Source organism: Saccostrea cucullata, unplaced genomic scaffold (genome assembly GCF_032062105.1).
Source record: "Saccostrea cucullata isolate Sc308-1 unplaced genomic scaffold, CSIRO_AGI_Scuc_v1 ctg174, whole genome shotgun sequence".
Classification (NCBI taxonomy): domain Eukaryota; kingdom Metazoa; phylum Mollusca; class Bivalvia; order Ostreida; family Ostreidae; genus Saccostrea; species Saccostrea cuccullata.
The window spans coordinates 279,720-306,052 of record NW_026931824.1 but is presented as its reverse complement, the minus strand read 5'-3'; the positions used below and the strand labels follow the sequence as shown (position 1 = coordinate 306,052).

General features: G+C 33.9%; 4 protein-coding genes across 4 annotated transcripts; 3 read left to right on the top strand and 1 right to left on the bottom strand.

Moving 5' to 3' along the window:
- The first annotated feature begins 3 nt into the window (after positions 1–3).
- LOC134233641 (xyloside xylosyltransferase 1-like) lies at positions 4–2,645 on the top strand. Its single transcript, XM_062715628.1, has 2 exons — positions 4–440; positions 1,334–2,645. The coding sequence occupies exons 1-2, from the start codon at positions 24–26 to the stop codon at positions 2,027–2,029; spliced, it is 1,113 nt and encodes a 370-aa protein (XP_062571612.1). The 5' UTR covers positions 4–23; the 3' UTR covers positions 2,030–2,645.
- Positions 2,646–8,520: 5,875 nt separating this feature from the next.
- Positions 8,521–12,075, top strand: LOC134233652 (ceramide-1-phosphate transfer protein-like). The gene is made up of 2 exons (XM_062715641.1): positions 8,521–8,814; positions 10,702–12,075. The coding sequence occupies exons 1-2, from the start codon at positions 8,681–8,683 to the stop codon at positions 11,213–11,215; spliced, it is 648 nt and encodes a 215-aa protein (XP_062571625.1). The 5' UTR covers positions 8,521–8,680; the 3' UTR covers positions 11,216–12,075.
- A 4,322-nt stretch (positions 12,076–16,397) lies between these two features.
- Positions 16,398–18,245, top strand: LOC134233651 (glycolipid transfer protein-like). Its single transcript, XM_062715640.1, has 2 exons — positions 16,398–16,592; positions 17,363–18,245. Exons 1-2 carry the CDS (start codon positions 16,459–16,461, stop codon positions 17,841–17,843), a joined length of 615 nt encoding a protein of 204 aa, XP_062571624.1. The 5' UTR covers positions 16,398–16,458; the 3' UTR covers positions 17,844–18,245.
- A 2,958-nt stretch (positions 18,246–21,203) lies between these two features.
- Positions 21,204–24,151, bottom strand: LOC134233618 (ficolin-2-like). Its single transcript, XM_062715595.1, has 5 exons — positions 24,127–24,151; positions 23,414–23,529; positions 23,196–23,292; positions 21,985–22,149; positions 21,204–21,504 (listed from the first exon to the last, which is right to left on the bottom strand). Exons 1-5 carry the CDS (start codon positions 24,149–24,151, stop codon positions 21,251–21,253), a joined length of 657 nt encoding a protein of 218 aa, XP_062571579.1. The 3' UTR covers positions 21,204–21,250.
- Positions 24,152–26,333: the final 2,182 nt, after the last annotated feature.

Here is a 26,333-nt window from a genome sequence, read left to right as displayed (position 1 = left end):
ATCAACTTCTCGTGAGATCTGTCATGGCGATCATCAGATACTTCCGCCTTTTCTCAAAGAAAACAATTTGTGGTTTTTGTGGATTATTTGCTGTCTTGATGATTCTAATAAAGCTCAAAGATTTTACAAACAAAGAAATCATGATAGGTAATCATGATCTACTCTCAAGAGGAACTGTCACGATTGAAAAGATCGCTAAAGTGAAAGATGTCACAAATCGCTCCACTTTAAGGGAGATAACTCCGTCTGAAAACAATAACATTGTGATAATATTGAAAAATTCACAGGGCAATCCTAATTTACAAAAGAAATTTGAAACCTTAATTCAATCAATATACAGGAAATCTTCAATTTCTCTTTATTTTCACATAATTTGTGATAGTGATGGAAAAACAGTGGCAAACTCCACCATCAGACGTTATGCGTCAAAGGAAACAAAGGTAATTTTATAGTGAAAACTGAAAAAAAGAGACTGTAAGCATAATTTATAGAACTTTTGTTTTTTCCTCTGTATAGAATTTGCCAACTTTTATGGCGAGTCGGACAGGTTCAGTCGTCGGTGGCCACATACATGTTGGATGTAGCCCAGTTAGTAGCACACCTAATTTTGGTGGCATGCCCTGGAAAGGACAGATGAAAGACCTACTAAAAACTTGGGTTGGTGTCTTTGGGATCCAAAAACCCATAAGGAGGCAGGAATATGCCAGACAGACTGGTATAAATGCTTGTGGTCAGATAGCTCAGTTTGTAGAGCACCTCAGTGGAGATTTAAGGGGCCTGTGTTCGAATTCCAGTCTGTTCTGCTGCATTTTCTCCACTCCTGTTACAGTCAAATTCAATTTGATTTTTAATGATTTAGCTATAAAGGCAGGTCCTATTCACTATAAGTACTATTTCTAACTATGTCACTATTAAAATATTTACAATGTGACTGTTTGGTCGAGGGCAGATTTTTTACTTCCTGGTTTATCTTGTAACTGATCTGACTCTTAAAAATTTAAACTGTATAAGACACAGGCTAAACTGTAAGGTCGCATGATTTTGAAGTAGACTCTTGCTGGAACTCATTGGCATCAAAGTTTTTTTTTCTAGAATTATCTGATGTACACTAATATATTTGCAATGCAAGTATTATAAACAGTGCTGAATAAAGATTTCATTTAGGAAATCAAGATATATTGCCAGGATAGAACTATAAGAAGCATGAGCTCAAGTGTATCCTGACCCGGGGATCTTTTAAGATTGGAAGTCAGAGGAAGATTTAGATTTAGTGAAAAAATTCTTTGATTTTGATTTCATACTTTTTATTATTTTTTTCTCTTACTTTTTACAGATTATGTTTCATGATGTTTTTGATGTGACCAGAAAGGTTAAAGAACAGATAACTCAAATGCAGACCTTCTTCAGTCCCAGTTCCAAGGGATATTATGGAGACCCGCTGTTTTTCCTTTCAATTGTGTTGCACAGAGTTATTCCCCTTGACAGAGTTATAATGCTTGATGTAGACCTGAAATTTGATGAGGACATAAAAGATCTGTTTGAATTCTTCAGTGAATTTTCAGATGGAAATATCATAGGTATAGCCAGAGAAAATCAACCAGTTTACAGACATTTATTTCATCAGTACCGAGGGAAGAACCCCTCCACTAGGGTAGGGGCACCTCCTCCAAATGGATTAACAGGCTTCAACAGTGGTGTATTACTATTAAATTTAGAAAAAATGAGACAGTCTAATGCATATAATTCATTGATAGACTCACCCCAAACATTGGAAAGGTTAACACAGAAATATCTATTTAAAGGACATCTTGGGGATCAAGACTTTTACACTCTCGTTTCTCTGGAAGATGAGTCACTGTTTTACATTTTGCCATGTGGGTGGAATCGCCAGCTCTGTGTGTGGTGGAGGGACAATGGATATTCCCAAGTTTTTGATCAATATTACACTTGCTCTGAGAAAATCAAAATATATCATGGGAACTGTAATAGCAAAATACCTACTTTATCATGGGAAAGTGAAACCCTTTAGTAAAACAGAGAGAGAGGGAGAGAGAGAGAGAGAGAGAAAGAGGCCCCAAGCCCCCCGACATTCCCAGTTTTTAATTCTTAGCGTACACTTCACTTTCATTCTGGCTACGACCCTGTTCCCCTTGATATTTGGAATTTTCTGATATCTAGAAGTCTATTCCCCACTCCCCTCGAGCTTGATGTTTTTTCATTCCAGATAAAGGAGATGGGTGAACTTAGCGTGCAGAAAGCCCACTAGCTTCAGATATATAAAATTATATTCAAATTGTGAATTTAGTATTTAGAGTAAAGTTCTCATCATTGATTTTTATGAAATCATGTTAAACAAAAAGTTTTGAGGAAAATTTTTCATTAAAATTTATTCTTTTATTAGTAAAAATAATGTGATATCCATTGGGTTCGAACCCTGGCAATAAAATTCCTGAGTTGCATTCTCTATTGAGACTAGCACGCTAACCACTACCCTACACAAGTCCTGATATATTGTGGCATTTAAATCATGTTTGTGATATGACTATTGGCTTAAGGGACTTCAAGTATTTCTCGAAAAGATACGAAAGTTATGTCATAAAATTATATTTTTAAGGTATAGTGGGTCTTTGCTCCATAATTTTGGAAACCAAAAATGTATGTTTGTATACAAACTTTAAGGATTAACTTTCAAAAAATGGAGAGAAGACCCACTCATATCGAAAACTATAGTGTTATAGTGTGGACAAATGACTTGTTTTGTCCTCTTTCTTGTGTGTACAATATTTCATAGGCAAATAACTTCAATCTTCATGAGATTTGTGCAAGTTGTAGAAGTTTTACATAAAGTATACTTTAATGTTAGATGAAATATTAAGGAAAATTTTGATATAATTGAGATTTAATTTTTCACCTTCATGTTTGTCGCGCTATGGGCTCTCGTCATGTTCACCCATCTCCTTTCATACACACAACCTGTACGTGTATTAATTTTATTGCATAAGTCCCAGAACTTTTTGATGATCCTTCGTAAATACATGTATATATCATTATTCACTAATTTATCTTTTTTGTAACTTACTTGGTTTTGCAAATATACGGGAAAAATGTATCTCTTCTCATTCTCATTAATTTTCTGATTTTATAACAGAAAACATATCATGGAGGTATAGTGATATTTTAGTAGTGTGACACTTAATTAAGTTTCTTGTTTATTCTTTATACTTGTTGTATTAAATGTAAAATTATTATGAAGTCGAAAACAAGGTCTTCGGAACTAATGAGTAATGGTTCCTGTTGATTTACCCGACTTTAAAAAATAATTAGCTTTATCTTATCTTTGGATGGAGAAAATAAATTAAATCAAATTATGCTTTCTCTATCAATATAAGAAGATATTGCGATTTGACATAATCAGGAGCAAAAAACAACAAAAGTTCAAGAAGTTGTGGAATTTTAGTTTAATGCAGGGACATAGCAACTGGGGGGGGCCTGGCCACCCCCCCACTTTTTTTCCCAACATTACCTTTACTATAGAAAATGTACATCGAAAGGATGGTTGCCCCCCCCCCCACTTTTTACCATAGTATAGTGATTTGAAGGAATTGTAGGAAAAAAATTGGAAGTGAAAGTAACTTGGCTTTGAAAAAGTTGGCCACTACCCCCCCCCCCCCCCCCCCCCACACACACACACACACACACACACACACACACACACAACGAAATAGGATTTTGGAGTTTGGGCAACTTTTAAATTTTTTTTTTTTGTGCTTGTCAACTTTTTTCAGGTAAGTAAAAAAAATTCTCTGGTTGGCCCCCCCACTTTCAAAAACGATGCTACGTGCCTGTAATGTGTTCATAATTTGTTAACTTATCATTAAATACAAAAGAAATTACAGATGTCAGTTCTTTATTCTTCATGAGAAATCATTGTGTAAACAAGATGTATGAAACACTGATGCCCCCGTATTGCAACATATAGCAGAGAGTAAACTTTTCTTATGTTATATTTACAGTACTTTCTTTTGTAAGGAATTTATTGTAGAGAGGCGTGGCAGTCGCGTCGCGCAGCGACAAGACAGTCACGCCTTTCTGTATAATAAATTCCTTACAAACAAAAGAAAGTGTCTGTAATGTCTTGTGTCATGGTCATTTGCATAGTCACTCCCTCGACGTCAAACTGCACGCGACATTACGTCACAGGCCTAGGTCCATCGTAGACGGTTCAAACAAACCAGAAAGTACGAAGGAGATGGTTGCATTGCAAAGTTAAGCGATGTTAAACGAGTGTGCAATTGTATTTGATGGATTAATTTAAGCAGTATGAATATTTCAAAAAACCATAAGTACGTACTGGAAACCTGGATCCGTCCGCAACACGATTCGCTTCATTACTGTTAAACTGTTACATGTACTACGGATATGGAAATCCGAATGGAGTACCGTATAGCCACAGGTCTCAAAATTATCGAATGCATTGTGAAAAAGTCCGAATGCATACTTGTATATTATACGAACATGTTTTTCATGAAATTCTTTGTATTGTTTTTATTTTTTGTTTAAAGCAGTTAACTAATGAGTTTACATGCATTCCTCTTGAAAGTGGTTTACACGTAATTCAGGGATGGGGCCGATTACATTAAAAAGTAATTAATCAAATTACAATGAATTACTTTGACTTTCTCTTCAATTAAATTACAGGCTTTATAAAACCTGTAATTAATTGATTTATAATTACTTTACAAAAAATGTAATTATTAATAATTAATTACAGTCAAGTACAATTACTTTTTGTTCAATCACCCCATCCCTCTGGCCTCATTTATGCATTTATAGAGTGAAGGTTTTTTTTTTTTTGGGGGGGGTAGATTCTGTGAGATTTCTCATGTTTCCTCTAGATATGTTGTATAAGCTTACAGAAATTGCAGAAGAAATATTTAAAAACTATTGAATTCTTTCGGAAGTTATTGTACGATACATTGGAAGTTATTGTACGGCTAAGCTCCGCCCATAGTACGTTGGAATTCAGCCAAGATTTTCTATCTGATTTAAAGTATGGCCAACATCAAAAGAAAAAGTACTGCACCATGACACAAATACAAATGAAATATATTGTTACCAAAAGTAGGGTATTCTCACTGGAAATACAATTGTGAAGTATGAAAGTAGGCCAAGATAGTTTTTTTATAGGAACGGAAATCTTCAAGGTCAAGGTCATTAGTATCCAATAAAAGGTCTAACCACAGAAAATACATATGTAAAGTATGGAAGCCCTAGCCCTTACTGTTCTGAAGTTATGGCCTAGGTTCAACATTTTAAAAAGTAGGTCAAACTCCAAGGTCAAGGTCAAAGGTCTTGTTCTCAAATGAAAGGTCTTATCACAAGGATTAAATATGTAAAATATGAAAGCACTATATCCCTAACCTTTTAAAAGTTCTGGTCAAAATTTGCTTTTTAAAAGTAGGTCAAACTCAAAGGTCAAGGTCAAGGGTCAAAGTGCTTGGTATCCAATGAATTGTCTTCTCACAAGAATCACATGAGTGAAGTATGAGATCAATAGCCCTTAGCGTTCAAAAGTTGTGGCCAAGGTTAAAGTTTTTTTCATAAGTACAAAAATCTCCAAGGTCAAAAGTTCAAAGAAATTGGTATCCAATGAAAGGACTTGTCGCATAGATTACATATGAGTATGGAAGCTCTAGCCCTAATCATTCAGAAGTTAAAGCCAAGGTCAAAAACTTTGAAAATAAGGTCAAACTCCAAGGTCAAAGGGCCAAGGATCTTGCTATCAAATGAAAAGTCTTGTCACAAAAATTAAATATTTAAAGTGTATGAAAGCACTAATCCTAACCCTTAAAAAGTTATGGTCGAGGTTTCTTTTTTAAAAGTAGGTCAAACTCCACGGTCAAGGTCAAAGGGTCAAAGTTCTTGGTATCCTATGAAATATCTTTTTTCAAGGATTACATATTATGTAAAGTATGGAATCCCTATCCTTTACCATTCAAAAGCTATGACCAAGATTAATGTTTTTTCACGAAATCTCCAAGACTATGGTTGTTGATATCCAATGAATGGTTTTTCAACAAAGAATGCATTTGTGAAGTATAAATGTCTACTGTTCAAAAGATATGGCCATAGTAAAAGTTTGGAATTTTTGTGTAAAAGTGGATCATACTCCAAGGTCAAGGTCAAAAAGTCAAATTTGGTGGTACCCAAAAAAAGGTCTTGTCACAAGGAATGCTCATAACTTTTGATTTAGTGGAGCTATGACTTTCACATTTCACATATTTATTCTTTGTGGCAAGACCTTTCATTGGATACCAACAACTTTGAGACCTTTTGACCTTGACCTTGAAGATTTCCGTATTTATGAAAATACTTTAACCTTGACCATAACTTTTGAACGGCAAGGGCTAAGGCTTTCATACTTCACATATGTAGTCCTTGTGAAAAAAGCATTCATTGGATACCAAGAACTGTGATCCTTTGACCTTAACCTTGGAGTTTTAACTACTTTTTTTAAAACTTTAACCTTGGTCACAACTTTTGAACAGTAAATACTAGGACTTTCATATTTTACATATGCATTCTTTGTTGTTAGACCTTTCATTGGATACCAACAACTTTGACCTTATGACCTTGGAGATTTCCGTACTTATGAAAATAAATTAAACTTGATCATAACCTTTGAACGATAAGGGCTAGGGCTTTTGTACTTCACATACATGTATGTAGTTCTTGTGAGAAGACCTTTCATTTGAAACTAAGAACTTTGACCATTTGACCTTCGAGTTTGACCTACTTTTCAAAAACTTTGACCTTGGCCACAACTTTTTAGCTGTAGATACTAGGACTTTCATGTTTCACATATGTATTTTTTGTGACAAGACCTTACATTTGATATCAACAAATTTGACCTCGACTTTGGAGATTTCAATACTTATGAAAAAACTTTAACCTTGACCATAACTTTTGAATGGTAAGGGCTACGGCTTTTATACTTCACATATGTAATTCTTGTGAGAAGACATTTCAATGGATACCAAGAACTTCAACCCTCTGGCCTTGACCTTGGAGTTTGACTATTTTTAAAAAACTTTAACCTTGGCCATAACTTTTAAACGGTTAGGGTTAGGGTTTTCATCCTCCACATATGTATTACTTGTGACAAGACCTTTCTTAAGAAACCAACAACTCAGACTGTTTAACCTTGGAGTTTGACCTACCTTTCAAAAGTTTATCCTTGGCCATAACTTTTAGAACAGGTGGTGATAGGGATTTTGTATTTCACAATCGTATTTCTTGTGAGAAAACCGTTCATTGGGTAATAATATATTCAATTTGCATTTAAGAAAATTTAATCGTCGTTATGTTGCCATACGGGGGCATCAGTGTTCTACAAACATATCTTGTTCCTTATATTGAGAAGAGATAGTGCTTTCATATTTGACATGTGCATTACCTGTGACAAGATATTTCCGATTTCTGATATCTTACCCCTAGAACTTGACCTTTACGATTGACCTTATTAAAAAAAAAACTTCAGTGATAATTTCTAAATAAATCACATATGTTTGGATGTTCATATTAAACACAATTGATATGTCATAAAAAATGACATCTCACCCACAAAGACACCGAAAGCAGGGGACCACAATTCTTTGAATTTGCTTGTTAGTAATTAACCCATATCACCTTCAAATGGATTTTATGTATCCCAGTTGATTCAATACGCAATATTTACATTTCCAATGTCTTTGTCCGAGATAAAATTACCAATTGTAAATGTACTTTATTTCCCCATCAATGTTTTGGCGCGGTTCCAAAAAAATCACGTGCAGGGCGGGACAACAGCTAGACAGAAGCAATGCTTGGAGCACGTGGATTGGCGGAATCAAAGCATGTAAATATAAGGAATAACTGTCAGATTTTTCAATTTCGGCGTTTATGCAAATTATCACGCAAGCCAATCTATTGATCACTTCATGAAATCGAAAAATAAGACAGTTATTCCTTAATTAAAAGCAAGCTCTACGTACCCGAGAGAAGCTATATTGACAACCAAGTTCATGAAATAAGAACATCAACTGTCTGGTTAAAAAAAATGCACAAATGTGATGACTAAGGTTTTAATTTTTCAAGATATTCTTAATTTTAAATCATAATACCATTAAAACTTAAAGTTCGTCGGCACAATATCAGCATACATTTCCAGGAGTTTTGCACATGGGTCCTGTCCACAAGTACTTGTAATGTCTACGTGAGTTTTTTTTTTTAATTTGGTATATTTGAAAAGGGGTACAGCATCATTAGGAATAATATCGGTTGTATGAAAGTCTATCAATTATTGAAATTTTTATATCACATGTATACAGAGCTCGAGAATATGCACATGAAGCTCAAAATGCGTTGCGTGTGTCCTTATTTAATTCAAAGTTGAATCGGATATTTCAGTTTTAGGAAATTAATTTATGTCTGTTATGTTATTAAAGGTGTGATTTCGTCCTCGCTGTATTCATGGACTTCCATAGTTCAAGGTTGTTTGCCCTTTAAATAAATACCGCTTACAAAAGTTGCTTTAATTTGTACACGTTTTCAGACGAGTGCGCACGTGTACCAGTGTTTACTAACAGACATAGTCCGAGGACACCACAGAGCAGTCCTTGCTGACGAGATTCCATGAAATATGGCGGAGTTTCCAAAGAATGAAAGGCATGATTTTGATCTGGAAGTTGTTCATCAAGGCTTCCTGCGATGTCGACAGAACAACGATCAGCTGATCGTGAGAGATTACCTGGAGGCCTATCACGAACTGAACAGGTAACACTGACGTCATTCAACAGGTGCTTGATCAGGAGTTATTCATGAATCAGTTACTTCGTTAACTTTGATAATAATGAAAATATTTTGATATATATATATATATATATATATATATATATATATATATATATATATATATATATATATATATATATATATATATATATATATATATATATATATATATATATATATATATATATATATATATTGGTATATCACTTAATTTCACGTCCATTATCATACCTTTTTGTACTATGCATATTTCATGTAATTACTATAGTTAAGAAAAAATGCAAATTGAAAGTTGTTTTCAATTGATATTTCTTGAGGTATGTATGATTTTTATTGAACTTGACCAAGTTCAGTTTATTCTGATATTGGATATGATAAAAGGAAACTACATATAAAATTATTATTCAAAGAAGTTCTAGAGGTTGAACGTTGAGGAAGGTGATTGAAGGTACATTTAACAGGCTTGAAATGTGTATAAAAATCTATTTCAGATGTATCCATTAAATAAAAATTCAATCTGTCTTTTTATTTAATGTTTGTCTCTGAGGTAAAAATGTTTGCTTCAATGGAACTTTCCATTTAAAATACAATGATTTCTTTTTAATATAAATAAAAGCATTCGTTTTTAAATGTAAAAAAATCAAATCGAATCAAATTATTTTTATTTATAAAATGTTTTCCTTATAATTTAGGAAAGGACTAAAAATATACACAATGGCGGACGCCTTGTACCCACCGCTTAAAATTAGAACTCAGGGTAACTGAAATGCATTGTCTGACAGTTCAAATAGTTCATAATAATAAAAAAAAAACAATTAAATCGGCCTTTTTTAAATCGAAAAAAACCCAACGATAAGTAAATGAAAATCATGTAAAATCTTGCAGACATAAAGCTAAGCATGATACATGTAATGACAATAAAAAGTACATGTATTCACACATTTTTTTTATACTTGTACATTTCCATTTCAATTTGTTTTCTCTGTGATAATTCTTTGAAAGTGAAGTGAGTTGATTTAAGGAATAACTGTCTTATTTTTCGATTTCATGATGTGATCAATCGATTGGCTTGCGTGATAATTTGCATAAACGCCGAAGGCGTTTATTTCTTGATAATTCAATCGGAATGATTATTTAGCGAAAGGTCAAAAGCTAAGGAGACCTAATGTGCATGTAAACCTCGTCCGTCTGTCTTTTTGTCTGACGTCAATAGGCATTGACTATTAAGGACATACGCAAGGTAGTTTGAACCTCTTTGATTTTTCCCCATGAAGTTGAAGAGTTCCAATTCTTGAAGGAACTATGTGATATGTTTAAATGTCTATATATGGTATTGAACACTTTTTCTAAAAATTAGGATAAAAGAAACATCTACTAGAATATATGTTAAGTATTTTATATATTTTTGAATCATCCAAGAATTTTCATCAGTTGAAAACTTTCAAAAACCTCTGGTAATGCATGCTGATTATTTTGTCTGTTACATCTGATGACACAATAATCTTAAATTAAGAATATCTTGAAAACAATCAGTAGGAAAGGTACACTGCGTATATGTATATGTCCTTGAAATTGACATGAGAGACCTCGTGTTATTCAAATCTTATCTACTAGGCAACATTTTTATATCTATATTTAAAATTTTATTTCACGATGAAATGAAAATATAAGGAATCACTCTCTAGCTTGTTGGGTAAGCCAGGGACATCAACGCTTATTATGCAAATGATATACAACGTTTCCAGCTATCGTTGATGCCCTGGCATATCCTACAAACTAGAAAGGGATTCACCAAGTATTTGTTTTATAATTATTAATGATACACGATATGTAAAATGTTCACTATCTTTCTCAATATATTGTTTTCAGATTCTTCCGATTAAGTGGCAGATTGTTTGGATTTGTAGCAAAGGACCTGGAAGAGAAAATACACGTCTTGGAGAGTCACATGAATGGTCCTAATGGTCAACATTACAATACCATCCAATCAATGGTCGAGTTCGAGGTCACAAACAATATTACAAAGGTTAAACACAAACTTCCTTCGGGATCAAGGTCGTTGCTTCGTCTTCATAGAGGATTGGAATTTATTCTCGAGTTTATGAAACGCTTAGGTCAAAGTTCAGATGACGACAGGTCATCATTGATAGCAGTAGAAACATACAAAGACACTCTTTCTAGACATCATCCGTGGATTGTGCAGAAAATGGCGGGAGTTGCCATGTACATGTTACCCAGCAGACGACAACTTTTTGAAACAATGTGCAAACATGATTACACACATGTGTCATCACTCCTAGAGTCCGTCGTCCACGTAGGAAAACCGGTGTATGACAGAACACAGAATATTTATGCGGAACATGAATTGCTTGATTTACCTTGATTAGTACACACTCTGTCTGTCATCTAGCACTCTGAAGTGAACAATAATACTCATTATGCCCCCGAAATCGAGGATTATGGGTTGCTATATATTTTTTGCCCAGTCCGTCTGTCTAGCTGTCTGTCTGTTCGTTTTTTTGTCCACAAAACTTTAACCTTTACTATAACTTTTGAGTGGATGGATCTATAATGGCTTTCATATTTCTCAGGTGTATTCCTTGTGATAAGACCTTTATTGGAGTTCCACCAAATTTGACCCATTGACCTTGGGGATTTAACCCACTTTTACAAAAAATACTTAGTGTATTCCTAATGACAAGACTCTCTTTTGGATACCTATAATTTTAACCTTTTGACCTTCGAATTTCACTTCCAATTGAGAAACTTTAACTTTGTTATATGCTGCCATACGGGGACCTCAGTGTTTCGCAAACATATCTTTTTTTTAAGGAATCCATACATATCCAATAATTGTGATAATCTCGATCAAACATGGGCATTTCCAAGCTTAATTGAGTAAAATCTAACTATTTAAATGTATCCATATGCAGTATTACTAGTATAATATATTTTTATATTTACAAATTATCGGTTCATGTTAACAGGGGAGTGCCTGGTACTGATCGAGCAGTAACATTTCCTGAAAAAAGGGAGACATGTTTTATACCCTTAAAAAAGTTTAAATCCAAAAGTTGATGTACATGGGTATACACACGTTAGTTTCATTTTTCCAGTACTAAAAGATTTGCTTTTACATATAATTGCACTAACAGGTTGTCATCGTTGAATATTGTGATTGTTTCAAACTATCACTTGACAGATATTGTAAAAATGATTTAAGTAAATGTAAAATGTATTATTTGTTTGATGTTTTATTTTTGCGTTTATAAAAAAAAAAAATCAGAAATGGGTGCAATGAGAGTGAAACAGGAAAGCCTATTTCCCCTTACGAACCAAATTGTGCTCCAAGATCAAAGTACTATACTTGGTACTTCTTATGAAAATAATGACTTAAAATTTATATACAGGACGTCAGTCAACCTTAGACCCAACAACAGATTGTAATGTAAAAAAAGGTCTTTGTATCGATCAAAAATTTTGTGAAATGTTGAATTGAATGAATAAGATTGTTGATATCTTTGTATATCAATACTTCAATACTTTTTAATTACCAAAAAACTTAACGTGGCCTGGATATCGAGTATCTGAGACATAATCCTCCATCGTGTTCATATTCTTCTTCACCCTATAACTATAGTCCTGCTGGACATGTTATTTCAGGCGACGTAAATATAGTTAATAATGAGGACCTTAGATCACTAATTTTAAAAGATCCTAAATATAGGGAACCCCGATCCTTCAACTGGCGTCAGAATTTCATAAATATTATGGATTCTGTTGAATATTACGCCAGGCGATGGGCCAGATATGAAAAAGAAGACGTTGACACTTTGTCATAATGGATTAAATGTATCAGATCCATGTTAAAATCGCGTATTAAAAGATTGAGGGGGCAATATGACATCTATCTATCCTTCTGTATTCGTTGATCCAGATGTGAAAAAGAATTTGATTACTTGATTCCTGCTGACAAACCAGGTAACAACGTTGTCTTTGTTTGTACATGTAAGGCTCATTATATAAATTGTATTTTAAAAGAATTTGGATTTAATTCTACAAGTGGTATATTCCAACTTATACTCATAGTTCCCTTTCTAGGGAAGAAATCCTTCAAAATCACATGTCAGGTTTGAATATTTTTGATATCAGAATGAATTTTGAACTACCATATATATTTTGGATTCCGAAACTTCATAAGAATCCTTACAAACAAAGATACATAGCGGGTTCCAGTAAATGTTCAACCCAGCCTCCTTCTTTACTCCTCACTAAGATATTAACAGTAGTGAAGGGAAACTGAAATCCAGGCTTTTCGATACCACTGACAGCTGGGTTTTTTTAAAAATAAAAATGGAACTCGTAAATTAACTACCTTGGTCATTTGCAAAAATATTTTGTTAAAAACATTCTGATTATACACACATATACTCTGAATTGGACATCAAAAGGATATTTGAGTTTCTGATTGACAATATCTATCGTTTTTGGAGACCAGGTCTTCCAACAATCGATTACACTTCCAAAGGATACCAATTGGATACCAATTGCGCCCGTTATTAGCAGAGCTATTTTTGTATTCATATGAGGCAGTTTTTGTGCAAAATCGTATACGTGAAAAGAGGAAATCACTTGCTGTGGCCTTCAACTCGTCATTTTGATATGTCGACCACGTATTGTCAATTAACAATGGTAATTTCCATTCCTATGTCAATAAGATATATCCTGGTTAGCTTGAGATAAAAGATGCACAGTGTCTGACACATTTGTTTCATTTTTGGATATTTTACTTGAAAAAGACGTTAATGGTAATCTAACAACCAAGCTCTATGATAAACGTGATGACTTTTCTATTGTCAACTTCCTTTACTTATGCAGCAATATACCTTCATCACCTGCATACGGAGTATATATATCTCATTTGATTCGATATGCAAGAGCATGCTCTACGTATGAACAATTTCTAAAACAAGGTAAATTATTGTCAAACAAGTTGATGAAACAAGAATATCAACAGTCTCATTTAAAGTCATCATTTCGTACGTTCTATGGTCGATACAATGAACTTGTCAGCAAAATAATACAATTTTTCATTGATTCAAATACTGACTGACGTTGTTCATACTAATTGTAAGTCCATTATTTATACACTGAATTGAAGAGAGAGTTTTCCAGTTATCAAGGCAAGGAGTGGGTGTGACCGTTCGGCAGGGGATGCTCACTCCTCCATGGCACCTGATCCCACCTCTGATGTTTTGGAGGTCCATATTTGCTCTGCTGCTATTTTGTATTGTTTTATGGACTTCTGATTTTGAGTACTGTTCGTTATCTCAATATGTTTCAGGTAAAACATGTTCTTGTGTATTGAACAAACTGGAAACTGATCATGATATACTCAGTATGCAAGTGATAATGGTACATTTCTCTATGAATAAGGGAAGTTGACGGTAGAAAAGCTAAAGGTATAATTTTTCTAATTCAGTTTTTCATTAATGTCTGATTCATTTAAAACATCCAAATATGAAAAAGATCTGATATGTCAGAATCTAAGGTGCTCCAATGAAATAAGAAGATGTAGAGCAGTAAGCAAGCTCGAAACAATACAAAATGGTAGAGAAACTAAACGGATCTCTGAAAACATCAGAGATGGAATCAGGTGCTATGGAGAAGTTAGCAAACCCTGTTCTACCATGTGTTCCTCGTCACAGGGCATTAGTCTATAGACAATCTAGTTTGAAATAATGGCCTAACAATTTGTATGAAAACGTCAATCATCTTTCTATAAAAGACGTAAAGCACAGTGGATCGTTTTACAATTCGACACAATGATATCTTGAATTGGCTATAAGGTCAACATGGTCACTGTTTCGACCACAGAATTTGCAAAATGTTGACTGTAAACAAGATATCAACTGTTGATATTCTTGTTTCATCGAATAATTTTTTGATAACTAAACTGGTTTTTGAATACCGGTTCGAGAAACAAACTTTCAACTGAATTAAGTGCTTCTCATATAGATGGATGATGTCACCAATTCATAAGCTAAATGGATAGTATCACCAATTCATTTTTAATTTAAATATTTGATAACACCTTCTTGAACAGGTGATTTCATTTAAAGGTATTTATTGCTTATATTTTCCCTCATTTCATCTTATGCAACTAACTGAACAAAACCTTGTACAGTGAATTGCTCTTAGTTCAGTGTGAGTTTCCTGCTTGTTGTAAAACACGTAGTAAAATTTCCGGAGATCTCGAGATGTCAGATTTACGTTTTCGACCCTTCAATTTCAGATATAAATATAATATCATCTTTTGTGATTAAATAATTTTTTTCATTAAAAATCTTATGATTGCTTTTTTAAATTTTTTCATGAATGTTTGGATTGTGTTCAAAAGTCTTCAATCTAGAGTTTTGATATAATGTATATATCTTATTTCAGTGAAGTATACTATTAGTATTACAATTCAATTTCTTTATTGAAGAAGACATACTGTAGATCATTACATTTTCGCGACACCTTATTTTCACGAGATAGTCATTGACTCTTGATTAGCGAGACAAAATGTTCACGAATTGTGGTTATTGCTCTATAAATTATTATAATCTTAAGGAATGTTATACGCGAGAATTAAATTTTCGCGAGCACATTGTCTCGCGTAATTACTGTAAACCAACTTTTATTCGCGTCCTAGAAATTTTCGCGATGTTCGCGAGAGCATCTTTATCGCGAATATTTCTCGCTGCGAACTGGCCCTTAAAGTATATGTGTCTATTAATCACAGATCCAAAAAGGATCGATCGCGAAAATTAATCGTCGTGAACTAGTTTATTCCTGGTAAATCGCGAAATAAAGTCGTCGCTAATAAAAGTTGGTTTACAGTACGCGAATAAAAAGTGATTTTTCTAGTGTTTTGATATAATGTATATATCTTATATCAGTGAAGTATACTATTAGTATTACAATTCATTTTCTTTATTGCAGAAGACATACTAGTACGTCTTATAGCATCAATATAATACTGGTATATAAAAAAGAAATAATCGAAATTTCTCTTGATTTTAATACAAAATACAAAAAAAAAACATTGCCTGGGTTTCGAAAACAATTATATAATTTGTTGGACCTTGTAGCAACCGTTAATGATAAAACCTACACGAGGAAGGCAAACTACAGGGAAGTTTGTGTTGAAGTATTCCGCCTTTGGCCCTCGTTAATGATAAAACCTACACGAGGAAGGCAAACTACAGGGAAGTTTGTGTTGAAGTATTCCGCCTTTGGCCCTCGGGCTTATTATGCTGATACTGCATGGAGTCTTGGTTTGATATGGGGAGTATTTGCAGATTTTGCCATTACATACACTTTTCTCAATGAATTATTAGGTAAACACCCCATATTAAATATGCAGTTCTTGAAAATTTCTCCATAAATTAATTTAAATGAGAAAAAAATTAAAATCATAAGAAATTATTACACACTTAAAAGTTAGTCTCATTTTAAAGTGTGTGTTTACAAATTGTAAGGATGTATCATTATATCTTCCGTGTGGTATAATGTATTAACTCACATCCGGTGTGCAGTTACAGTTATAACTGGGAGGTTAAATGTCGAACAAGGGAAAGGATGGCGGAGTTTGATAAAGATACCAAGAGAGATTTTGACTTGGAAGTGGTTTATCAAAATTTTAAAGAAAGCTTTATGGAGAATCGAGATGTGAATCTGAAAAGTTACCTGGATGCTTATTCAGAGCTGGCTAGGTGAGTATAATGGGATGTTATTACCCTAGTACATGAATTAGCTTTCATTCTTCTGTACTAATTGTACACATATATTAGTTATATAACCAGACATGTATTGCATTCAGCATTACATGACAGTTTGTATTTGCTGAAAAAGTCATTGTATCGACCATGCATAATCTTCGAAAATGATGGCTAAAAATGAAACTTTGAACGAAAAGAAACTTTTTTCACCTTGTTTGTTAACAGCTTGCCTTGTTTTAGAAAGTGTTCGTAGGTAACGGATGCTCCTGCATATTTAATCAATGAAATATATGGAGATAACGAACAGTATTTGAGCTCAAAAGTCCATTAAACATTATAAAATAGGAGCGGAGCAAACACGGACCTCAAAAAGATCAAAGTGTGGATCAGGTGCCATTGAGGAGTAAGCATCCCCTGCTAACCGGTCACATCTGCCATGTGCTCCTTGTCATTTTTCAAAAATCTTTGGAAATCATACAATTATGAGGAAGGGGGAATGAATATTATACATTTACATATCTTTTTAGTGCACTGATAATTAAATTTTATAGTCTGACATTAGTTAGTTTGAATGAATTAAAAGTATTTCTGAATAACTTTTGACAAAAAATCATTAAAAGTGATAAATGTGATCGAAATTGTTTCCTACTTTCAGTTCACTTTGATAATTTTTGACTAGATTTCAATTAAAATCAATAGATAAATACATTAATTGTGATATGGAATGAAACAGAATTTTGAAACAAAACCATACTATATTCCAGGTTTTTCAGACTTTGTGGAACTCTATTCTTTTTCGTGGCTAAGGATTTGGAGGGTAAAATAAGTAACATTAACAATCTTATTCAGAAGCATGGCAGCCCATACAGTACAGTAAGCGCCATGGTGCTTCACGAGGTAAATAAGGCTCAGAAGCCCGGAATAACAGCGCTGCTGCGCCTCCACAGAGCACTGGAGCTTATTCTTGAATTTATGGACAGACTTTCAAAAAGTTCCGACGGAGATAAAACATCGGATATAGCAGCAGATGTATACAGTCATACAATGGCAAAACATGACACGTGGTTCGTGCAGAAATTAGCGGGTATTGCTATGTACACACTTCCCTCGCGGAAGACTTTGTTGGAGACAATGTGTAAACAGGATTACGAGCATTCTTTAATGTTAGTGCAACAGATAGTATCCGCAGGTAAACTGGTATATGACGCAATAGACGCAGAATATACTAATAATGGATTACATTGATAAACTTTATTACGTCATCAAATTCTGTTAGAGCAAAGATTTCACATTTACACAGAAATGGAAGGGAAGGATCTAAAAAAGTAATCTTAAAACTACACATTTACACAGAAATGGAAGGGAAGGATCTAAAAAAAATAATCTTAAGACTACAAGATCATTTAAATCGACAGACTTTTTTTGCAGGCAATCTTATGTGACATGGAACCAAATTTGTTGATCTATTGACCATAATTAGCGCTGCTAAATGGTATGCGCCTTATAAACAAAAATGCAAACAAATCTTACTACAAACTTATAATCAACTATCAAGCATTTTCATGACAAGACAGTTTCTGTTTTTCAGAATCTTGCGAAGAAAATGAGACGTCTATAAGAAAGTCAGTGAAGTCTTTTGTAAACTTATTTGAAATCTTATTCAATGATATTCTTAGAAGAAGATATACCAACGCCACGATTCACGTGTGGTTTAATTATGTACCTTGCTAGGGACAAAACGGTTCTTTGTTTTAAAAGGTTTATGGAGGGTTTGTTGACCCGCAAATCATTTTTTAAAATACTTTGCAGTGGAGTACGACAGCAAAATAAACTAGAAGTATTGTGAGCAATGAGCTCACGAAATGCCCCCCTCCCCCGCCTCCAGTATGAATATAATGGCAGTGTACATGTTTTTGTGGGAAACCCAAAATATGTGTCAGATCAAAACGTAAGATAGGAGGTGCACAATGGCAATATGTAATAAAGATTCTCTGAAAGTTTTATCAAATTTCACTCAGTGATACAAGAGTCGATAAGAGATGGGTACACCAAAGCGTAATAGACAGACGGATGTACAGACAAACCGATTACTATATACCCTCCCGCTTCTCAAGCGGGGGTTATAACTATAAAGGTACAGTGAGCTCTGTGTCCAGTAAATGATACCCCCTCCTCTCATATGTTTATGATGGCGAACGTCATGTTTTGCTATGAGAGATTTCAGATCAAAGAGTTAAATAGGAGTTGCACTGTGGCATTATGTTAAAAAGAATCAATGAAAATCTCATTAAATCTTATTCAGTGGTTTAGGACCCTCCGAGGAGTTGCGGATAAAAGATGGGTGTCCTTTCATTTAACAGAAAGAATGGCAGTGACCATGTTTTGCTATGCAAAAACCTGAAATATTTGTCCGATCAAAAAAAAAAAAAATGAGTGAGGTGCACAATAGCACTATGCAACTGAGAATCTGTGAAAGAATTATATTTAACTTTTCAAAAAATGACCAATCTTTTTTGGTTTTTCCTTAATTTTTACAGAATATTGTAGCAATTATAGCTGATAGCAATTAACTTTTCTTCTACGCAAGATGCGAATTACTTGAAAATGAAAGACAAAGGAAATGTTACACATTGTAAAAGCTTGAGTAATGGTCATGTATTATAGCAGTAAAATGCATTCCCTGCAGTGAGACCGTGCAAGGCAATTAAATTTTAATAATACGGCATGATTAATTAGCACAGGAGAAACTTAAAAGCACATTCCTCGTACAAATAAAGCAACTTCCTTATAAAATTTTTAAGATCGATACAAGTGAAGATACATTTGATAAGCGAGTTGTTGAAAAAAAAAACGCATTGAGAATTTCGAAAAAAAAATTATTAGCTTTTAAATTTTACAAATGATTTATCATAGTTTATGAATTTTATAGATTCCTACGGTCAATTAAGATCTAAAGGGCTTATTTTTATGTACTTGAATATTTGTTTTTGAATTTTTGTTTCATTTGTCTATTTAAAAAAAAAACAAAAAACTGATTTTAAATGATTAAAGAACAAAGGATTAACATACTGGTAGAGAATGGCTTAATGCCATTTTCACTCTGACACACCTAAGTACAGATGTTTAGACATAAAGATGATTGAGACATATTGCGTAAAAGATAAAACACTACGTGGTTATTTTAGGTACTTAAGTCAGTGGAGTACGGTGCATATATCAACGTGGAAAGGATTTTCTGTACATTCTTTCATCCTGCTATTTTATTACAGAGTGGGCTCAATTTCCATATCGACAGTCCATAGCTACTGTAAACAAAACAATATAAAATGTAATGTCTGAAAATTGTTGTAGGGTTGTCTATTTTTTTTTTCACTTTGCAAAGTCAAATGCTAGTAAGACACATTTATTGTGGGCTAAACCTAATACAAATACCAGAGGTAATGTAAGCATTGAGCTCACTAAATGATACCCCCGCCTCCCATATATTGATAAAGTCCATGTTTCGCTCTAGAAGACCTGAAATAAGTGTCCGAACAAAAAGTAAAATAGAAGGATGCACAATGGCACTAGTAACAAAGATTCTGTGAAAGTCTCATTAAATTTTAATCAGTGGTATAGTAGGAGTCGTGGAAAAGAGATGTGTACCCCAAAGCGTAACAGACGGACGGGCATTCCGATTTCTATATACCCAGGAAATGGGAGGGGGGATAATAACTTGACCTAGAATGTTGAAAAATACGCAATTTCCCCCCAGTGTTCCTCTAGTTAGAATTTGGAAAATTATGTGATAAGACATGAAATCCTCTGTAGTCTGTATGATGTACAATAGATTTATGTCTCAGTTTTATGATCAAAATTTATCTATTGTCTGTTGACTGATCCAACTTCTATCAAACTTGGCACAAAGATCTTTGAGTAGGGGGATTTAATTGTGTACAAACGAAGGGTCGCAGCCTCTTTAAGAGGGGATATTAAAAATTTATGAAAGTTTGGTGGCAAAATTTAAAAATCTTTTTTTCAAGAGCCAATCGGCCAGAAGATTTTTAAAATTATGGGAGAGCTTCATAACACATTGTAGATTCAAATTGTTCATATCATGAATCCAAGATATAGGGTGTGGCCATATCAGGTGAACAAAGACGTATAACATAGGGAATTATCTCATTAATTAATGACTGTGTCAACTCATGACCACTGGGTGTAGGATGGGACAGAAATGGACGATCCAAGTTTTACATTGAAATAAAGAGAAGTCTTAAAAATCTTTTCTCCCAGATACAATGATTAGTCATACTAGTATTTAGTCATATTCAGATGTAAACATCCACAGGTTCTTTTGTACTGAAGACTCAAATTTGTAATAACGTGAACCCAGGCCAGAAGGCGAGTGGAGCCACAATGGGCAATCAAACTAGGAAGGCACTTAATCTTATAATCTTTTTCTCAGGAACCGCAAATCCATGATTAGTCGGTTATATGGAGGCATCCTCAGGTAACGTAGATTATATTTCCTTCAAATCATGATTTCATGTGGTAAAATGGAGTCATAAAACGTCTTACATTAGGAAATCTGCTAACGAAGAACAGAAGGATCAATTACTCAGGTAGAGTTGTGGGCCCTAGGCCTCTTGTTTATCTATTCACGACCCTTGTTATTGCTTTTTTATTTTCATTTCCACTTTTGACAGCGATGCGTAGTAACCAGTAACGTGATTCCAGTTGATGCCTTTACCAAAAGACGTATTCCCATAATGCCCGTTAAGATTGGAGTTGTGACACCCAGCGTACCACCAAGCTCCGTAGAATGCGACTGCGCAGTTTGGGTTGCCATAGCTTCCGCTATTCCCGTCGTTATCGCGGTCACGTGTCGTAAATGGTCGACCATTGTGCCAGCTCAGAGCGTTTCCTGCGTCAAAATAATATTATTAATATATGTATCATTATCTGTTAGTCCTTCACATTTTTTTTGTAATATGCATATTTTCTTGTTTAGATGCTGATATGTGCCCTAGAATTAAAAGTGAAGTTGATTCGTGATAACTTGTACATGATTTAATATTAAAGATTCAGAAAAGACAAGCACAAATCATTGAAGAAAAATATTTTCTATGATTCGTGTTTTTGAGAATAAAATATTTTGCAATTGTATGATTTATAGGAATGGCTATGATATCTTCAGTGTGTTTTTCTACATCTCTTGGTAAGATAAATATAGAAAGTGGGTTTTTAATTGTTGTAATTTGAGTGCAAGAAGCACTCAGGCTAATATAAAGGGATGCTGTAGAGACTGATTTCAATGAAAATTAGGAATTCTTTAAAAACTTAAACAAGAAATTTTGAGAAGCAGTAACAGCATGACAGGCATATACTTGACGTCTAATTGTACCTGTATTTCCCTCTAGAAAGTTTGCGTAATTCATTCGGTAATTGTCTGACTCGGATGCTATTGTAAAATCCGAATACACTGTATAATAGACTTGGGAGTTGTACTCCATATCTATTCGAAGGACGTATTCACCCTGAGAAGTAAGAGTATGGATGTTGTCTAGCCCTGTAAGTATTATAGAATTAGATAATGTTATTTTAAATTATGAGCATACAAGCTATATTGAGAACAAACAACAAACTTACATATTATACACATATATTTACCATGTGCTTAAAATTCATTGCGTGCTTTTCAAAGTTAAAAAAATAGATAATTGAGACTTCAATTGCACATATTCAAAAATATGTATAATAATGACATTTATGTTTTGTTTTCATTCATTATTTAATCTTCTGGAAAATGTAAAATCAAAGTTTATGAAACGTTTGTTATCATGGAAGAAGCAAAATTTTCTCTCTTTACTTTATTTGATCTAATTTCAAAAAGAATTTACAGCTAAATCCAGAACACAGATGAAAGGTTTGGTCTCTGAGGATCTCGACATTTTCTTATTAATGAATTTTAAAATAACATGGATGATGTTCAAATTTATGACCTTTTTTAAAAATATTTCTTGCATTCTTTTATTAGACATTTTTTTGAAGGACATCTTAGATTTATAATTATTATAGACATAAAAACAAGATGTGTTTGTGAAACAATGATGGCCCCATACGGCAATATATCGAAGGTTGAATTTTTCCAAATGCAAATTAAATATGTTGGTACACAAAGTAAAACCTCACAAGAAATACATTTGTGAAATACGAATGCCTAAGCACCACCTGTTCCAAAGTTATGGCCAAGGTTTTAAGTTTTTTAAAGGTAGGTCACACTTCAGGGTCAATGCAAAGGGTCAAACTATTGGTTACTAAAGAAAGGTCTTGTCACAAGAATTACATATGTGAAATATGATAACCTTAGCACCACCTGTTCCAAAGTTATGGCCAGGGTTATGAAAAGCCATAGCCATACCCAGTCAAAAGTAATGGGCAAGGTTACAGTTTTTGCGGACAAACAGTCAGACAGACGAACGGATAGGGCTCAGAGGGCAAAACTATATACTCCCAAATCTTCGATTGCGGGGAAAGATGTTACCGGTGCATTATGTTTCCAAGGTTCTGGTACCGGATTTTACAAATAAAAGAAAGTAATCAATTACACTGTACCTAACCAATATTCTCCAGTAGGGCTACCAAACCCGACCTTATAATCACTCCAGTTCCGGTAGAAACTGACAGAGCCGTCCACTCTACGTTGTATAACCTGAAGCATATTATCAAGAATATGTTAATCGAAAATCTCAACCACACACCAGACCTTTATTGAACAATATTCTCAACTGCAATAATTTTTAGTTTGACGAGCTACTCTTTTTCAATCTTACAATCCATTTTCCCCCGTCTGTATCCATGTCGCACCGCACAGTAGCATTTCTGTCACCTATCATCAGTGTGTATTGTCCTGTGACGTCACCTTTCAGAATCGCAACATCATTGCAATCTGTTTAAGGAAAAGCTTATATGTACATTATTAAAAGAAATGTGGCTATATAGTCTTAAAGTGAAAGAGAGACAGAGAGTCTGACAGTAAAATATTTCAAAGTTAATGAGTGAGAAATAAGGACATTTTTTGTGAGTTTAAGAGCAAACTAAAGCTGAAGGAGGAGTAAGTTCTTAAAATTCCAATTTTATTAAGACACCGCCTATAATATACATGTATATTATGTGTATATTAAATAGCTGTCAGTGTGGCGCAGTGGTCAGAGCAGTTCTAGGAGTCGTAAAGTAAGGAATAGCTCCTTACTTCGCAGAGCTCAATTCCGATGCAAGACATGGTGACTGGTCCTTTAAATGAGACTGTAAACCAAGGTCTCATGTCGCTGAATTTGCTGGATCAAAAATGATCCTTCACTACTCAAAGGCCTTGACTGTTGATCACTGGTTTACATTTGCAACCATCCAGCGGCAAGTGGTGACGTTTCAATATGCGTGAAAAATTCTCGAAGGTATATTAAATAAACGAACAACCTATATGCAAAATGAGCGTGTGGAACTGCGTTGCAGAATTTGGAAATTATTTGTATTTTATGGCGGATACTTGGTTGTGGTATTATTGGGTGCATTTTTAGAAAAAGCTGTGCCTATCATTGATCAGGCTCTTTCCCTTATATGAACTTTACGATAGTATATTGATGCCAAAGATTTTTCAATCTAATGTTCAGCAATCATTTGTCCTAATTTTCAGTATATTTGTTATTAGTTGTGCATGACTTAAGTATATAAAATCAAGTGAATGGCGAAAATGAAGCAAATTCACAGACAATGCGATCTATTAACTAGGTCTAAAACACTGACCCCTGAAAATGAAAAGAGATGGCATCAGGTGCGTGCTATGAGAAAACACCCCTTATCGGCCGGATACGCCAGCCCTATGTATTGATCAGATAGAACATTCTGTGATCAACTTTAGTACAAAAACAAAGGCCTGACAATTGGTACATGTATGTGAATTGCCAGTTAAAATACGACCCAATTATGGGTTATAATTGCTAACAAGATCATTATCGCGACTAGGTCGTTGACCTTGTTATATCAAATTGTAGCTTGTCTCTGTATAAAACTTTATCGTACTCAGAGCATATGCTATTGAGTAGGCTTATAAAATATAAGTAAGTTGGGAACCGTAAATCAATATGCAGGTGATAGAACAATATTGCTTCATGAAAAACGAAATTTTACAATGGAAAAGCCTTTGTGTAAATCATCCAAACACAAATATGAAAAAAAGAGGAAGGGAAAAAAAGGATAAAAGGAGTTTGAATCTGAACAAAGCATGCTTTCAAATGAAAGTTATTTGATTGCTTGCTTAGCTCCCCCTTGAAGAATTTTCATTCATGTCCAAGACGCCACAGATGGCTTCAAATTATAGACCTATCGGTTATCAGAGCCTTAGAGCAATGAGATGTCTTTTCTGTGCAAGAACCTATCGGGAACTACGTTTATACGTCTTACAAGAAGGATCGGTTTCAACGTGCCGCAGTGTGATTCGAACCTGCGACCTATAGCGTAAAGATCAACCTATTATCCCGCAATCTAGAACAAACGCACTAACTTCTGAACCAAGCAGGCGACAAAATAACAATATATATGTGTACAGTGATGTGAATTTACCTTTGTATTCACAAGTTTGCGAACAGTTTAAACAAGATCCAGATCTTCTGATGTATATTGCATTCATTCCACATTCCCCTATCTGCCAAATATAAAAAAAAAGATACACACACTTTTTATGTCAATACGATATCTTGCAATTTAATTAAAAGTTGATTTTGAAATTCCAATTAGTTCGCTTATTTATGAAAAACATGATTAAATAATGCTTCAATTCAAGCAAGAAAAATCACCACTTACAAGTTTATAGACTTTACACTGTAATGATCCATTTTGACTGGTGTGTTCATCATAATGAAACGTCAAAAAGCACATATTTTTATTATTCACACTGAAAATAGATATTATAAAAGATGTTAGAGCATTATTAAAATCTGTGACAGCTTTTGAGTGTATGGCATGTCAAACGTTGCAATATTTGATAATCTTGTGATGTATATTCAAAATCTTGTGATGTATGTTCGAAATCTTGTGATGTATATTCAAAATCTTGTGATGTATATTCAAAATCTTGTGATGTATGTTCGAAATCTTGTGATGTATATTCAAAATCTTGTGATGTATGTTCAATATCTTGTGATGTATATTCAATATCTTGTGATGTATGTTCAAAATCTTGTGATGTATATTCAATATCTTGTGATGTATATTCGAAATCTTGTGATGTATATTCTATAATCTTGTGATGTATGTTCGAAATCTTGTGATGTATATTCGAAATCTTGTGATGTATATTCAATATCTTGTGATGTATGTTCAAAATCTTGTGATGTATATTCAATATCTTGTGATGTATATTCGAAATCTTGTGATGTATATTCTATAATCTTGTGATGTATGTTCGAAATCTTGTGATGTATATTCGAAATCTTGTGATGTATATTCTATAATCTTGTGATGTATATTCAATATCTTGTGATGTATATTCGAAATCTTGTGATGTATATTCTATAATCTTGTGATGTATGTTCGAAATCTTGTGATGTATATTCAATATCTTGTGATGTATATTCGAAATCTTGTGATGTATATTCTATAATCTTGTGATGTATGTTCGAAATCTTGTGATGTATATTCGAAATCTTGTGATGTATATTCAATATCTTGTGATGTATATTCGAAATCTTGTGATGT